At 51.0% G+C, this 15,555-nt stretch overlaps 1 protein-coding gene across 2 annotated transcripts in view; it reads left to right on the forward strand.

Annotated features, from left to right (window-relative positions):
- Window positions 1-15,555, forward strand: part of C11H10orf90 (chromosome 11 C10orf90 homolog) — a 210,223-nt gene that overhangs the window by 183,451 nt on the left and 11,217 nt on the right. Inside the window, exons 5-7 of one of the 2 annotated variants that reach the window (XM_010952665.3) lie at window positions 164-448; window positions 3,663-3,841; window positions 5,952-6,129. In XM_010952665.3, coding sequence (XP_010950967.2) covers window positions 164-448; window positions 3,663-3,841; window positions 5,952-6,129 — 642 coding nt within the window. The remainder of the gene's footprint in view (window positions 1-163; window positions 449-3,662; window positions 3,842-5,951; window positions 6,130-15,555) is intronic. The other variant, XM_010952672.3, reaches the window with a different exon arrangement.

Consider the following 15,555-nt stretch of genomic DNA (forward strand, 5'->3'; position numbering starts at 1 on the left):
GCTAGGAGACCGCTCGCGCGTCGGCATCTGCGGCTCCCGTCCTCCCGAGACCGCGCCGCGGCCCGGTAGCCTGTCTCTGGGAGAGTCTGGCGTGCAGACGTCAGTGCGTTAGATGTGGGCTCGTCAGAAGTTTTGAGCACAACTCTCATTTTATTTTTGGTAGAACCAGAAGTATTTTCTGGAAGCAGTGAGAAGCAACACGGAGGAGCACGTGTGACCGTGTCGGCTCCCCCAGCGGAACAGAGACTGGTTAACCATCTTCCCGATGGGCCAGGCTCTCCAAGCAACCGCGGTCAGCCTAGTGACCTTTCTGAACCCGCAGAGAGTCCATCGCAAAGCTTCCTGAAGCCCAGAATCCCCGTAGCCGGGTTCCTTTGCCCCCTCCGAGATTCACGCACGTCTCCGCAGGAAGACCGTGGTGTTCAGGTAGAGAGAGAGTTGCCCCGAGGTAAGGAGCAAGGGAGGCAGGGCTGAGGTGATTCTTCCTCGGTACTCGGAGGGGAAACGGTGCGGGGTCTTCCCGGGCCTCAGTTCCCCCAAGCTTCCCTTACGAAGCTGCCCCTTTTCTAACTGTGTGAGCACAGTGAGGGACAGGACTGGCAGGTTTAAGTGGTGGGCAAGTCCTGCCTCCCAGGCATGGAGAAGGCAGTGCCACATGGGTCAGGAATTCCCAGCCCTACTGCACAAGAGGCCAGCATCACCTGAGTCTGAGAAGAGGTCCACTCCCAGGTGCCCTGCAGGCCTTTGGGCTTAGCTAGGGGGGATCTGAGATGCTGGGGTGGCGGCCCTGAGGGCAGCGGGGCCACCAGGCTGACGTGGTCCTCTGTAACTGATGAGCTAGGACGATGGCTGCGGGGTGTAGGCCACCACGTGTGCTGGGCACGGAATATATACAGGTGCGCTGGGCCTGACGCCTTTGAGATAGGTCCCAATCTCAGTCTCTCACAGGGGACGGGACCAGGAATTCAAACCATGTCATTATTACTTTAAAGGCCAAGTGGAGGACCCCGACTAATACTGCAGTGACCATTGATATATAAAAGAACATAAGAATGAAATAGAAAAAAGATCAGTGGTGTCCAGTTATGTCAGTGGAAAAGTTAGACTTCCTGTCACTCTGAAGATTTTTCCAAAGAGCTATAGATAAGGACAGAAAGAAAAAGATGATAGAGCTTTGGGTTGTAAAAGTTAAAATATTTATGGTAATTGATAAATATAATTTCTCTTCGAACCTAAGTTAATTCTCTAGTTCTTTATTCATTAATTCATCAAAGGAGCATTTACTGAATACCCACTGTGTGCCATGAAAGAAGCATTTATTAAACACCTACTGTGTGCCAGGTACTGTGCTCAGTGCTTCCTGCCCTCCAGGTGCTCTTGGTTAGTGCCAGGGATATCAGGGTCATAACTGTGTGTGTGGTGAGCTATCAGGAAGCCGAAGACAACCCCAGATGCTCCAGGGATTGGGGGGGTAGACACCGAGGCATCTTCCTCCAGGAAATGGTTTTGAGAAAGGACCTGAAAGCTGAAGAGAGATTTAAAAATCAGACCCGAGGGTGAAGAGCATTGCGGGCTGAGGGAAAGGCACACACAAAGCAAAGAGCTGATGGAAAGCACATGGCTGGTTTGGGGTCCAAGGGACCAGAGTGCAGGGGTGAAGGGGAGGCCTAGTGTGAATCTAAGGTCACATGAGTCAAGTTGAAAGGTCCTTATAAACCCACCAAGGGAGTCTGGACTGGAGGCAGGGCTGAGCCCTGGAAGGCAAAGAGACCTAATTAGATCTGCCCTGACGGTGACTGTCTCCTGGACAATGTGGAGGAACAATGGGAGAGGGTGAGGCTCGGGCACCCGGCCAGAGCTGAGTACAGACTGTGTCACTGGGGAGAACCGGCCACAGCAGTGGAGACAGACTTTCAAGATGATGGGCAAAGCTTGGTTGTGAGCATGGAGGAAGACGGGCGTGTTCCAGCTGCCCTCAGGTTGTTGGATCTGGTGGTGTGCTCGGTGCTTCCTGGCGGGGAGGGATGGAAGGAAACTGGCTTCCCCATGTACAAGGTGAGCTCGGAGGAAGATTCACAGGAAATGGAGATAGTGTGTTGGAAAGTATAATTACCTCCAGCGGAGGGGGACTGGGGGACAGATACCTGGGCTAGTGGTCGGGCCTGAAGCAGGGATGAGGGGAGTGGCAGAGAAATCCTCCAGAGAGAATAGGAGCAAATGCTTAGAAGAACAAGGAGAAGGGTCTGATAACCTCGAAGTAGCATGTTGTTGGTGGAATCAAAATTGGTAGCTGGAGGTGGAAGCTTCACCATGAACAAGCCAGGAAAAGTCTGATCTGACACGTTATGAATCCACTCTACTTCAATTAAAAAAGGGAAAGTCTGGTCTGCCTGTAGGGCTTACAGGTTGTAGGGTACATTGATGGATTTTGAGTGGAGATAGGACAGCTGGTCCAGGCCAGACCAGAGAGGATCCAGATATGGACGATGGGGGTTGTAACTGGGGGATCAGAGAAGAGTTTCACAGGACCATGGAGGCATCCTGTGCTCAGGTGGGCCTCCTAATGGCCACCTCTCTCCTCCCAGCAGAACTCCCAACAGCACCGGGGCTGGCAGTGTGGAGAGATGCAGAATGAGAGCGACACAGTCCAGCCCTCACGGGCGGGAGTCTCAGGCTCGTGGGGGTAAAGCATCCCGCCACGGGCTCGCGGGTGCTGCTGAGGGTGTGGCGTGTGACCACTGTGGGAGCACAGAGGGGGCAGGATGGAGCTGCCTCGGAAAGGGGAGGGCGGCTGCTTGAGAAATTGGGGCTCGGCCTGGAGGTAAGAGGTCACTGGGTGGAGCAAGCAAGGGGGCTTCATGGAGATAAGACAGCGTGCAGATGAGCAGCGAGGAGGATGCTGTTGAGTTTCAGAACCAGAGAGGCCTGGTGAGGCTGTGGTTGTGAGACGTGTGGTGGGGGAAGCTCAGACAGGAAAAGCGGGCCAGGACAGACGTTGTGTTCCGGGCAGAGCAGCAGGTCAATGAGTGGTCAGTGAGTGTGTGCTAACCTCCCCTTCACCACCCCAAGGGCTGCCCAGCCCAAGGAGCTGCTGAATCAACTCATCCCTTGACTTTTTCCATGAAGGAATGTCAGAATGGCCCCGGGGCGGGGGGGGGGGGGCAAATCCAGCACTGAGAGAGGAAGAGGGGGCCAACTACGAATGTAAAGCGGGTGATATTATCCGGCAAATTAAGGGGAGGGATAAATAATTGACCACCACTCCTCTGTCTTACAGCATTAGCGTAGCAAACCTAAGATCAGTGAATGCCCGGTCCCCAAACAACCCAGCTGTAATAACTGTACAGGACACACTCAATATGAAGCACAGGATAGAAGAACTTCACGTTGTGAGCAAAGGCATTCAGAACGTCAGACGCCCGGGGAACACCTTCGCTGCGCGGTCAGCCTGTCACGCGGTCTGGCTGCCTGTAGGCGCTCTTCCCTGTGACCGGAGCAGCTGGGCGTCTGTGCTGAGATGTGATCTCGTCACTTAACGAGGCCCATTAATAACCCGCTGGCGTTTCTATTTTCAAAATTGTCTTCTGTGTCTAATGGTGTTGAGGAGCCAGGAGAAAATCACTTGGTGCCCTCTAAATGGCATTCTAAATCTTCTCTCCCAGGGGATTACACGTGCTGTGACTTGGTGGTTAAAATAAAGGAATGCAAGAGGAGGGAGGACCCCACCACGCCTGAGCCCACGTCCCCAGAGCCAGCGCCCCCCGGGGGACCAGTGGCTCACGACCTGTCGGAAGACTGTCCTGAGAGCCAGCGTACGCCTGCGAGCTCCTTGACCCTGCAGGTAAGGCCTTCTCTGCATCTGGACTTGAATGTCACCAGGAAGCCCCTGACCCCATGGGCCCATGAGCTCACTTCCACTTCTGAGGCTGGAGACCTGACGCTGCCTGGTGGCTGTGTGACTCTGGGCAGGTCCCCTAACCTCTCTGGGCCTCTGTTGCACCGTGTGAGTACCAGAGATAAAGACGACTTCTCCACTAGGCTAGAATGGGGCTGGCAGGCCATCAACAGTGATTGGAGCAATGACTTAGCATTTGTTGAGAACTTTCAGGTGCCCCAACGTGGGGGAGGGGTCACTTCATTGGCGTCAGAGCCTTCCATCCTCACGGCACCCCTGCGAGGCAGGGGTCCCTATAACCCTGTCTTCAGATAAGAACATTTAGCCCTTGAAAGGTTAAGGAAGTCCCAAAGTCATGTGGCCGTGAGTTCAAGGATATGGAAGCTTTCATTTGGTGCCTTTTCCCATTTGTAGAAGTAATGTGTACAAATATTTTCAAAGTTCAAAAAACACACAGGTATAAAGATTAGAGGGTAAGCATCCTGGAGAAAGCTTGCATGGCAGCCGCCTTCTGAAAGGACACAAGGTAAGTTGGAAACTGCCCTGCAGCTGTGCAGCTGGCTTCACCTGCCCACCCCTGCAGCCCTGGGCCTGGGTGGACCGATCATGAGAGACGGATGCTGTCCCCAGCGCATCCCGAGCATCCAGCCTCGGGAGGGGCCTCTGGGCAGCAGCCACGCATGGGTCCTCAGGCCGTTCCTGGGGGCTGGCCCTCCAGGCCCCAGTGACTTGTGCCTGGGACCTGGGGCTGGCACCTCGGCAGCCAGCTGGCCAAGAGACCCCTTTCCTGGCCCAGTGGCCAAGGGCACATCCATGACCTAGATGGAGCCCGTGTTGCCCTCCCCCGGGAGCTTTGAACTCCCGGCAGGGCTGGGAGAGAATTGGGGCAGGGGACATCTCTGCTGCGGCAGCCCCTCCCAGGGGCCTGTGTGGAGCACAATTCTGTGCAGAGCCGGGCAGTGGCTGTGAGGGGTGTGATGTGGATGAGACACGGCCCATGCCGCCCAGGACTCACAGCCAGGCATGGCGGGAAACCTGTGTGAATCACCTGCGCTTGGTGGTCTGTGAGGTTGGGCTGGCAGATGGCACCAGGAGAGCTGGAGCTGGAGCCCCTGGCGCGGCTGGGGTAGCCCTCTAGGCCGGGGCGCCGCTGAAACAGCACTTTGCGAGGAATAGCAAGTGAGGACAAGGAAAGAAAGGGTGGGGAAAGGGTGGGGCTCCCACAGCTGCAGGGTCACCATGTGATCTCCCAGATCACGACGAGCCTCAGTTTTTGCCTCCGTCAAATGGGAATGAATATGTCTGCCTTCCAGAATCAAAGTGGGGATTCTCAGACAATGAATACACACAGAGCACCGGGTTCAGTGTCTGGTCCAAAGCAGAATGAGGTCGCGATGGTTATTCTTTCTCAGTAAACCTGTGCAGGTGGTCAGTGCATGCTCGGAGCTGGAGGAGGGAGAGGCTGAAGTGGAAACACGGGAGTTCTGACCTCCTCTGGAGTTTGCAAAATGATTTTGCATAGGCAGAGCTACCTCGCCAGCTCTTCCTGGGAGGAGAAGCTGTTTCCGTTAGCCGCGGTGCCTGTTTCTCCTGAAGAGACACGCGTTTCATGCTGGGTGTGGGGTAGTCTCCGGCAAATTAAGGGAGTTCTGTGCCGCTGAAGGCATCCATCCCCCAGCAGAAACAAGTGACTCACTCATCAGGCCTCACTCCTTTCCCACCCATGTCGCGTTGGAATATGCAATTCAGGGCATTCCGATTTTGGTCTGTCGGAAATGACTGAATCCACAGGTAGGAGAAGGACTGGGTAGAGGTGTGGCTTTGTGTCACAGTCTCAGAGTCGGTTGTCATCAGCCGTGCTGCATTGGGGCCCTTGGTGCTGACCCGGACTGACCACCAGGTCCTGTGTCGTCAACACGTGGAAAGTTAGCATCTTAGAAGCCACGCGACGTGCTCGTGCGCTGTGCTGTCGATCTGCTTCTGGTCCAAACCTGATGGATGTTGCCTTCCTGCATCGCTTCTTCTAAGAATGAGGTGTTTTCTCTGCTCCTCTTAGGAGGCACTGGAGGTCCGTAAACCTCAGTTCATTTCTCGCTCGCAAGAACGTCTGAAGAAGCTGGAACACATGGTACAGCAGAGGAAAGCCCAGCAGAACGAGAGCCCGCGCCCGAAGCAGAGTCTCCTTCCTGTCCGTGCCAACAAGAAGCAGTTCACCGTTCCCCACCCTCTCAGCGGTAAGTTGCAGGTGGCTGGCGAGGGCTGACGAGACTGTGGGGTCTCGGGGCTGGAACCTTCCCCCAGAGCTGATGGTCCAAGTGATGATCTGACACATGCAGGATTTGTATGCACTCAAGTCCCCAAACTTCTGTGTCGTCCAGCCTGCCTGGGGAGCCAGCCCCCTTCGAGAGATTAGACATGGGCCCCGAATTCAGCAGGGAGAACTCGGGACACAAATGTACTGATTTGGCTGGGAAAGAAGCCACGCGACTGCAGCGGCCAGGGTAGCCAGTTCAGATTCTTGGCTCCTCACAGATATTTGCAAGAGCTCCCCTTTGCCCTTTATAGATTGTGAAACAGGTCCCAGGGTGAGAGGTTGACTCCAGCTTGTCTACATCAACATTCGTCATCTCGAAACCCCTCTCCTGCTGTGAGCTCGGCGTAGGAATGGCCGGCTTTCCGAGCACTGGGAGGCCGGGGTCTAGCAGGCCCTGGGAGGGCGGCGCCCACTGACTCACGAGAGAAGGAGTTGTCAGGAAGCCTCTCTGGGCCAGGCCCCACACTGGGAGCTGGGGAGAGTGCAGGGAGCGAGGCTGGCCTCGGTCTTTCTTCGTGGAGCTTATAAACAGACTATTAAACCATCAAGGATAACAGTAAGAGACAAGGGCAAAGGTGGGGACGTGGAGGCCTCTGCTGTTGGCCTGCCAACTCAAGTCTTAAAATCTGGAGGCCTGGGGAAGCCTCAGTTTTATCCCTTTGGGTAGAGGAACAAGACCTTTCTTCCTAGGAAACTGTTCTGGCCCCGAGGAGGTGAATCATGGGTATAAGTCTGAATAACAGCACTCTGGGGAAATAACCATATTCAATAAAATGCAGCTTAGCAAGCATCACTGAGATCTTACGGGGGAAATGAGGGTCGGAGGACAAAGGGCGTTGTAATAGGATTCCTGTTAACCAGGGGCCAGCTAAGTCTCCCTCACCCACCCAGAGCTCTGCGGGGGGCTTGTCCGAGACCCCACCACGAGCGGGCTTGAATGCATCCTTCTCGTGGTGAAGGATGCGGCAGATCACCTCCCCAGGCACACTTTCCAGGATGCTGAGAAAAGGGAATCAGCAGCGTAAGTACTGGCAAGGAGGATGCAGCTCAGTGGTAGAGCGCGTGCTTAGCCTGCACGAGGTCCTGGGTTCATCCCCCAGTCCCTCCATTTAAATAAATAAACCTAATTGCCCCCACCCCCAAAATTTAAAAAAAAAGGACAAAACAGAATGAGTGTGCAAAAACTTCCACTGGCGTTTGGCAGAGACTCTATTTGGGTGTGTTCTCCATTGTCTGTGCCTCAACAAAGAGCAGTTCGGGTTCAGGTGCAGCTGTCTCAAGGCGCTATGAGAGACCAGATATCAGCCACTGCTGGGGGCCCCTGGGGGCTTCAGTGTCCAGGCTCGTCCTGGGGAGGCCGCCAGGGTGCCTGTGGTGTGGGGGCCACTTGGCCTCAACATTCTTGAAGATCCTGCCTGATGAAAGCGGTCGGATAAACTAATGTGTTGTCAACAAATATAAAACAGTGTCACATTACAGCTCCACATACTCATGTAGACCCCCCAAAAATGGCAACTAGGAAGCTTCCTTTTCTCTCAGATCCCTTCGCTTTGTGTAGGAAAAAAAAAAAAAATGGAGACCCGTGGACTTTTGGGAATTTGGTACGTGTGAGGCCCTCCGTCTTCACCCTCGGGGCCAGCTCCCTTCCATCTGTGCCATAGCACCTGCCCCAGGGGTCCGGAAGAGCATCACCTCAAATGTCAAAAGGATGCTGCCTTGATCGCCTGTGCTAATCTCCTAGGGCTGCTGTAAGAAATGGCCCTAGCCTGCGTGGGACAGTAACAGAACTTTGTTCTCTCATAGTCTGGAGGCCAGAAGTCCAAAATCCAGGCATCCAAGGGATTGATCCCTCCTGGAGGCTGAGGGAGGAGCCATCCTGCGCCCCTCTCCCAGCTCTGATAGCTTCTGGGCTCCTTGGCATTTCTCGGCATATGGAAACCTCATTCTAACCCCTGCCTTCTCCCTCGTGTCTGTGTGTCTTTGTGTCCAAATTTCCTCTTCTTAAAAGGACACTAGTCATTGGACTAGGGACCACCCTCACTTTAACTTGCAGACATCTGTAGAGACCCTGTTTCCAAATAAAGCCACGATCACATGTACAGGGAAGGGGCTCTGAATGCATCTTTTTGGGGAGACGTAGTTCTATCCACTCCATCATCCAACTGTGATGTTTTGCCCCAAACAGATATTATCCTTACAAGTTCACATTCCTTTGAAGGAAAAATCTTAAAATCGTGTATAATAATAAAAGGCAATCCGACCCCATCAATAGCTTTAAGTAACCTAGCCACCTATTTTTCCCCCAATTCTGAGACAGTCCTACCAACTAGAAGGCTGTGGGCGGGCTTCGGCGCACAGCTTTACGGCTGCTTCTCTGATCCCCGCAGTGTTTATGGTTGATGAGAGGTTTACCCTTGTGTTTGTTTGTGTTAGGTCAGCTCAGTCCCACAACTTCTGCAACCAGAGCCTCATGTGAGCTCGGGCAAGGGCAGGGAGTGCTTAAGGCCCCATTAAGCAAGTCTACAGCGCACATCTTGTCTTCAGCCTGTCTGCTGGCAGGATGATAAAAGCGAGATGCAGATGTTTTTCGTACATGCTAAATTAGTTAGTACATCACCCGCCTGAACGAGCTCTGGCTATGGTGTCAAGATGTCGGTTGGAAGGAAGAGTCGGATTGCTTTTGAACTGGGGGCGCTGCCTCTGATGGGGCTGGCGCAGACCTGAGGGGTTCAGGTGGGAGCTCTGACGGCTGACAGATGCCCCCTCGGACGGGGACTGATGTCAGGGACACTGCCCCCCTTGGGCCCACGGGCCAGCTCTGCTTCCTGTTGGCTAACGAATCCTTAGGCGCCTCAGGGCACAGGGGCGGTGACACATGTGTGCAAACACGCATGTGAGTGCACGTGTGTGTAAGTGTTCACTGGGCTCCCTGTGTGGAGATGAGGGATTTCTGAGACCAACTGAGACTACAGACAGTCCAGGAAGCAGCATCGTAAAGGTCCTGCCTGCAGCCCCAGCCTGTCTTCACTGACTAACTCATCACCTGCAGCTTGAGTTTGCAGAGCTGATAAATGCACGGCCCCTTTCCTTGCCTGGTGGGCCGCCTGGGCCACCTTGCCTGGCTCCAGCAGTGACACAGCGGAGCCTCTCCATCCTTCTCTCAGCAGACCTTTCTTGATACCCCACTGTGCGCCACGCCCGGTCCCTGGTCTCTTAGACCTCCCCGCCTCTTGGGGACAGCACACAGGTAAAGAGGCAGTGACCTTGGGATCTGCTAAGTGCCATGAAAGGGGGTTGCCATGGAAACCCTCAGGCAGGCGGTGGACTTGCTCCCACCTTGGGGGTACCTGAGGCTCCTGATGGAGGAGACCGTGTACGGCGTTAGGATGAGTAGAGACTAGGCAGACGAGTCGTGGTGCAGGGTGAGGAGCGCAGGATGGTGCTGGGTGAGGCCGTGGAAGCACCGTGGGGAGCGGTCGCTGGGTGCCCAGTTCAGCTACGGCTGGGCTGTAAAATGGGGGAGGAAAGCAGAGGGGGAGAGGGACCGGCCAAAGAGGAGCCCAGGGAGGTTACCAGGCTTTGTATATGCTGCCCGTGAGTTTCACTGTGTTCTGTGGTCGAGGCTGAGACAGGCGCTCCAGGTAAGATGTGACGGGGGCTGGCCAGGCAGGGCAGTGGAATGCAGAAGGGTGACAGGTGCAGGGGTTCTGGGTGACAGCATCAGTGGAACGTGGGGCTGCCAAGTTTGGGAGAGAAGACGAGACTCCAGGAGGCTGGAGGAGGAGGGCAGGAGGCCGGGCTTTGCTCTCAGTGTCTGAGGTCACTGACTCTCATCCGTGGGCCTCTCTCTCCTTCCCAAGTCAGGGCTTCGCCTCTGCACTTCTCCAGGGCTGCCCAGGGCTACAGGCAGGGCTTCTTCCTCATCTCTGCTCAGCTCCTGGGGTCTGGGGACTGGCGTCTGGGGCTGTTCAAAGGCTGACCATCACCTGGGAATCAGTGTTCCAGAATGAGCCATTGCTTCTGCCTTGGGGGATGAATCTGGGACAGGACGGGCTGCAAGCCTGTGGGAAGTATCGTTCCCGCACTCATAAGTAGTAGGCCTAGTGCCTCCCAGTGACCAGCCTGTGGCTTTATCCTGCCCCACTGCAGCTCCCCAAGCTGGGCCCTCACCATCTCCCCCTGGTCCGGGGGTCCAGCATTCCAGCCTCCCTGGATTCCCTCTGCCCCCTGCTGCCCAGACCCCTCCAACCTGACTTGCCCACCTGCCTGCTTTTCCCAGTTGGTCTCATTGGCTGTCCTTCCTTACCTCTGGGAACATTCACAATCAGGGGCCCCAAACCACCTGACAGAAGCCTTGTCTGTCCCTCTTCCTGCCTAACCTTGCTAGCCTGTCTCAAGTCCAGCCTCTGTCTCAGTCTCTCCCCCCAAGGCTCTTTCCTCTGATTCCTGTGATGCACGACTTGGGCCACGTGGGGACTTTCACTTCTCACTTGAGCACCTTGTTCTTTATAAGTCACTGCTGCCACCTGCACTCAGTGCCAAGGCTGGTTCAAGAGCCTGGCAGTCACAGCCCAGGGCTGCCTTACCTCTGTCTTGGCTTCTTTCCCCTCTGGCTGACTGGATGGTCTTTGTGGCTCTTCCAGATTGTCCCTTAACCTGTGAATGTGTAGGAAACCCATCAGGAAGACGGTTTCAGGAAAACCCCTCTTCCAGGAAGCCCTCCCTGACTACTCCCATCCAGTTTCCACCTCCCCACCTCTTCCAGTCTGAGCCCTCCAGTCTGTTGTATCTCTCTCTCTTGCCTGCCTTCTTACCTTTTCACTTTGGATTATGGTCCTGTGGGTGTACCAAAAAATTTTCGATTCTAAATGCCAGCAGGCGCACAGCACACCAAGTCACTCAGGGAAGCTCTCTCTGCTGCATGTAGCAAAGCAGACTCACTTAATCTGAATTACATTATCCACACTTCCCAAGGTGAGCCAAGTCCTACCCATTTAAATCATGGAGCAGTAGAGGAGTGGAATTCTCCAGAAGGCACTGCAGAATGCCTTCTCTGGCAGATCTGTTTCCACTGATGATTTTTGGCTGGAGCAAGTATTAAAATTAATTTGCATTCCCTGAGCGTCTAGCTGTAGCAGTGACCCAGCAGATATGCGATGGCTGGGGAAGTCATGGCAGTAATAAGAATGTGCTGTTCATCACGCAGCCTGCTGAGCGCTGGCCACACCGTCCCTGCTCTGGCTGATCTGATCTTGTGAATGTCTTTCCACCAATCATCTGAATAAATATTTGGGGCTAGTTCTCCCAGTATTACTCACAAAGGAATTTTAAAATGTACTTATCAGATAAAAGTAAATTGTTACTTCATCCGTCTGCAAGGAAAACAAGAAGCGTGATATAGCGAAAAGACCATTTCCCTGATTCAAAGTCATCTGCATGTACGCTATTGCTGGTGTCCTTCACGGACTGGTGAGAAAGGTGTTGTGTCTTTTTCTAAGAAACAGGGGAAGAAAAGATCAAATTATGTCTGTTGATCAGCAGTAGACCTACAGGACAGTGTTCTTTCCAATTAAAATAATGTGGAGGAAAAACACAGAACTGCAGAGTGGTAAGGAAAAATGTCTTGATGGGAAATCTCCCAATTGCCTGGATTTTATTTTCCAAATGATTTCCCTTTTATCCCACAGCGCAGCTCAGCAATAAACCTTGCAGTGACACCAAGGATATAAATCTACTTGGCAACCAGCATGAAAGTTTATTCATCATCTATAAATCACCATATTTTGTGGTTCTCTAAAAAATGCCGGGAAACCCTGGAATTGGAGCAAATAAGACTTTTATATCCATAGCCAGTCTTTCAGACATGTACTGGATGTTGCTGTTTGGTGAAGTGTGTGATCTGAGCCATTTTAAAGTTCCTTTGCATGAGTAATTTAAAGTTGCCTTTCAACACACACACACGTTCTTAAGAAAATGTGAAAGTACACCGGGTTTTCTTTATATTATATAAATTACATTATCTTTCTATATAAATATATAGATTAAATCCTAGTCTATAGTCACAAATAACTTTGAAAATTGAGAACTAATTATAGCTTCTAACATTGTGCAGTTTTCATGTTTCTCCCTGGCTTCCCTAAACCTAGACTATGCAAAGTGCATGCCACAGGGAGAGCAATCCCTTCAGATTCCTGGAGAAATGTATTGTGCACTGTATTCTCTTAGAGGTTTACAATGCCCAGTGTGTGTTAAAGGCACTGATAAGTCCTGCAACAGTGAAGACTGCTTACATTTGTTTAAGCTCATTTTCCCTAAACTTCTTTGACCTTGGAATGCTTTTATCTAATTCTTGACAGTCCACATTTGAGACATAGCTCTAGAAATCTTTGCTTTTGTAAATATCTACCACAATTTGCCAAGAAACCCCAACCCCAGAGTTCCAATCTGCCATTTCCCACAGAAATTTGGGGCTGTGGGAAGGAGGTCTCACTCTCATTATCTGAATCCCTTTGGTCTAGCAATGTCTGAAAGCGACAGTTGAAGGGCCTGGGGACCCCGGGCAGTGGGGCATGGTGCCGATTTCACAGTCTGTGGCTGGCTTGCCTCATTGGAAGTTTGTCCAGAGACAGGCTCTGCCTGGACCTCTCTCCATGTGGGCTGCCCCAGCATCTGTAACAGTGCCATCACGCTGTCACCCAACAGAGTCCATCAGAGAAAGAGGAGCCATTCACAATCCCTTTGGAAAGCACTTCACAAATGTCACAATAACCAGGGAGGGTGGCGTGTCCCTACCAAGAGCTGAGAAAGTGGCTAGAGGGAGCAAGAAACTGCCGGGGGACTGACTGTGTAACTAGGGCAGAGGCTGGCTTTCCCTGTGACTCAGGCAGCTGAATCAGACTATGCCACTGGGGGCCCTGGGACTGGTGACCTGATTGTCTGTTTCCATGGCATGGAGAAGTTCTCCAAACCCTCAGTGTGGGGTGGCTAGACTCATTAAGTGAAAATACAGGATGCCTGGTTAAATTTGCGTTTCACAGCATCAAGACATCTTTTAGCGTACGTATGTCCCAAATATTGCATGGGATATACTTATGGTAAAAAACGTTTCATTGTTGATCTAAAAGGCAAGTGTAACTAGGCATCTTGTATTCTATTTGGCAAGCCTTCCTCAGAGCCTGGGAACCCATGTCGGGACTTGATTCTTTTCCTAACGCTCTTGTTACCTTCTCTCAGGGGTCCTCGAACCTGAGCAAGTGTCAGAGTCACTTGGAGGGCTTGTGACCTCTCAGACCACTGGGCTAGCCCCAGGATTTCTGATGCAGGGGACCTGGGGTGGGGCCAAGCATTTGCATGTGTGATGAGTCCCCAGGCGTTGCTGACACTACTGGTTCAGGGACTGAATGGGAAGCAAAGCCACAAGGATGTTGGCATTTATGTGAAAATGTAAGGCTCACTTTGAGAAGCACAACCATCTATCTTCTGCAGAGCACAGACATCCCCTTGATTCCATCAGTGATAATTCTCAAGCCTCTGTTTTTCACCCTCTTTTAAATTAATTAATTTAATTGAAGTTTAGTTGATTTACAATGTTGTGCTAATTTCTGGTGTGTAGCACAGTGATTCATTCATACATAAATATATATATTCCTTTTCAGATTCTTTTTCATTATAGGCCATTACAAGGTGTTGAATATAGTTCCCTGGGCTGTACAGTAGGACCTTGTTGTTTATCTATTTTGTATATAGTAGTTAAGATCTATGAATCCTAAATTCCCAATTTATCCCTCCCTACCTCCTTTTACCCCTGGTAACCATAAGTTTGTTTTCTATGTCTGTGAATGTGTCTCTGTTTTGTAAATAGGTTCATTTGTGTCTTTTTTTTTTTTTTTTTTTTTTTTAGATTCCATATATAAGTGGTATAGTGTTTGTCTTTCTCTTTCTGGCTTCATTTAGTATGACAATCTCCAGGTCCATGCAAATGGCATTATTTTATTTTTATGGCTGGGTAGTATTCCATTATGTGTGTGTGTGTGTGTGTGTGTGTGTGTGTGTGTTTGTGTATTACAACTTCTTTATGCAGTCATCTGTGAATGGACATTTAGGTTGCTTCCATGTCTTGGCTATTGTAAATAGTGCTGCTATGAACATTGGGGTGCATGTGTCTTTTCAAATTAGTGTTTTTGCCTTTTCCCGATATATGCCCAGGAGGGGGATTGCTGGATAATAGGGTAAGTTTATTTTCAGTTTTTTAAGGACTCTCCATACTGTGTTCCATAATGGCTATATCAAACTACTACCAACAATGTAGGAGTGCTCCCTTTTCTCCACACCCTCTCCAGCATTTATTGCTTGTGGACTTTTTAATGATGGCCATTCTGATCTATTTGAGAGTATACCTCATTTGTAGTTTTTGTTTGCATTTCTCTGATAATTCACGCTATTGAGCATTTTTTCATGTGCCTATTGGCCATTTGTATGTCTTCTTTGGAGAAATGCTTCTTTGGGTCTTCTGCCCACTTTTGGATTGGGTTGTCTTTCTTTTTGTTATTGAGTTGTATGAGCTGTTTATATATGCTGGAAATTAAGTCCGTGTCAGTTGCATAGTTTGCAAATATTTTTCTCACATTCTATATGTTGTCTTTTTGTTTTATGTATGGCTTCACTTGCTGTGCAAAAGCTTGTAAGTTTAATTAGGTCACATTTGTTTATTTTTGCTTTTATTTCTATCGCCCTAGGAGAACATTGCTAAGATTTAAGTCAGAGAATGTTTTGCCTATGTTTTCTTCTAGGAGGTTTATGATGTCTTGTCTTACGTTTAGGTCTTTAAGCCATTTTGAGTTTATTTTTGAGTATGGAGTGAGAGAGTGTTCTAACTTCATTGATTTACCTGAAGCTGTCCAGCTCCCCCAACACCACTTGTCGAAGAGATTGTCTTTTCCCCATTGTATATTCTTGCCTCCTTTGTCAAAGATTAATTGAGTGTAGGTCTGTGAGTTTATTTCTGGGCTCTCTGTTCTGATGCATTGACCCACATCTCTGTTTTTGTGCCAATGCCATGCTGTCTTGATGACTGTAGCTCTGTAGTATTGTCTGAAGTCTGGGAGGGTTACTCCTCCAGCTTCATTCTTTTTCTTCAGTATTGCTTTGGCATTTCTGAGTCTTTTGTGATTGCATATAAAGTTTAGGATTATTTGTTCCAGTTCTGTGAAAAGTGTCCTGTGTGTCAGTTCTGAGGCCTCTTACCTACTGGCTTTGAGATCTGAGGCTAGGTTACCAAACTGCAAGACCCCAGTTTGCTCACCATTGAAGAGAAGAGCCGCTTTCCTGAGTCACAGGATTAATTAAA

This window comes from Camelus bactrianus, chromosome 11 (genome assembly GCF_048773025.1).
Source record: "Camelus bactrianus isolate YW-2024 breed Bactrian camel chromosome 11, ASM4877302v1, whole genome shotgun sequence".
Classification (NCBI taxonomy): Eukaryota; Metazoa; Chordata; class Mammalia; order Artiodactyla; family Camelidae; genus Camelus; species Camelus bactrianus.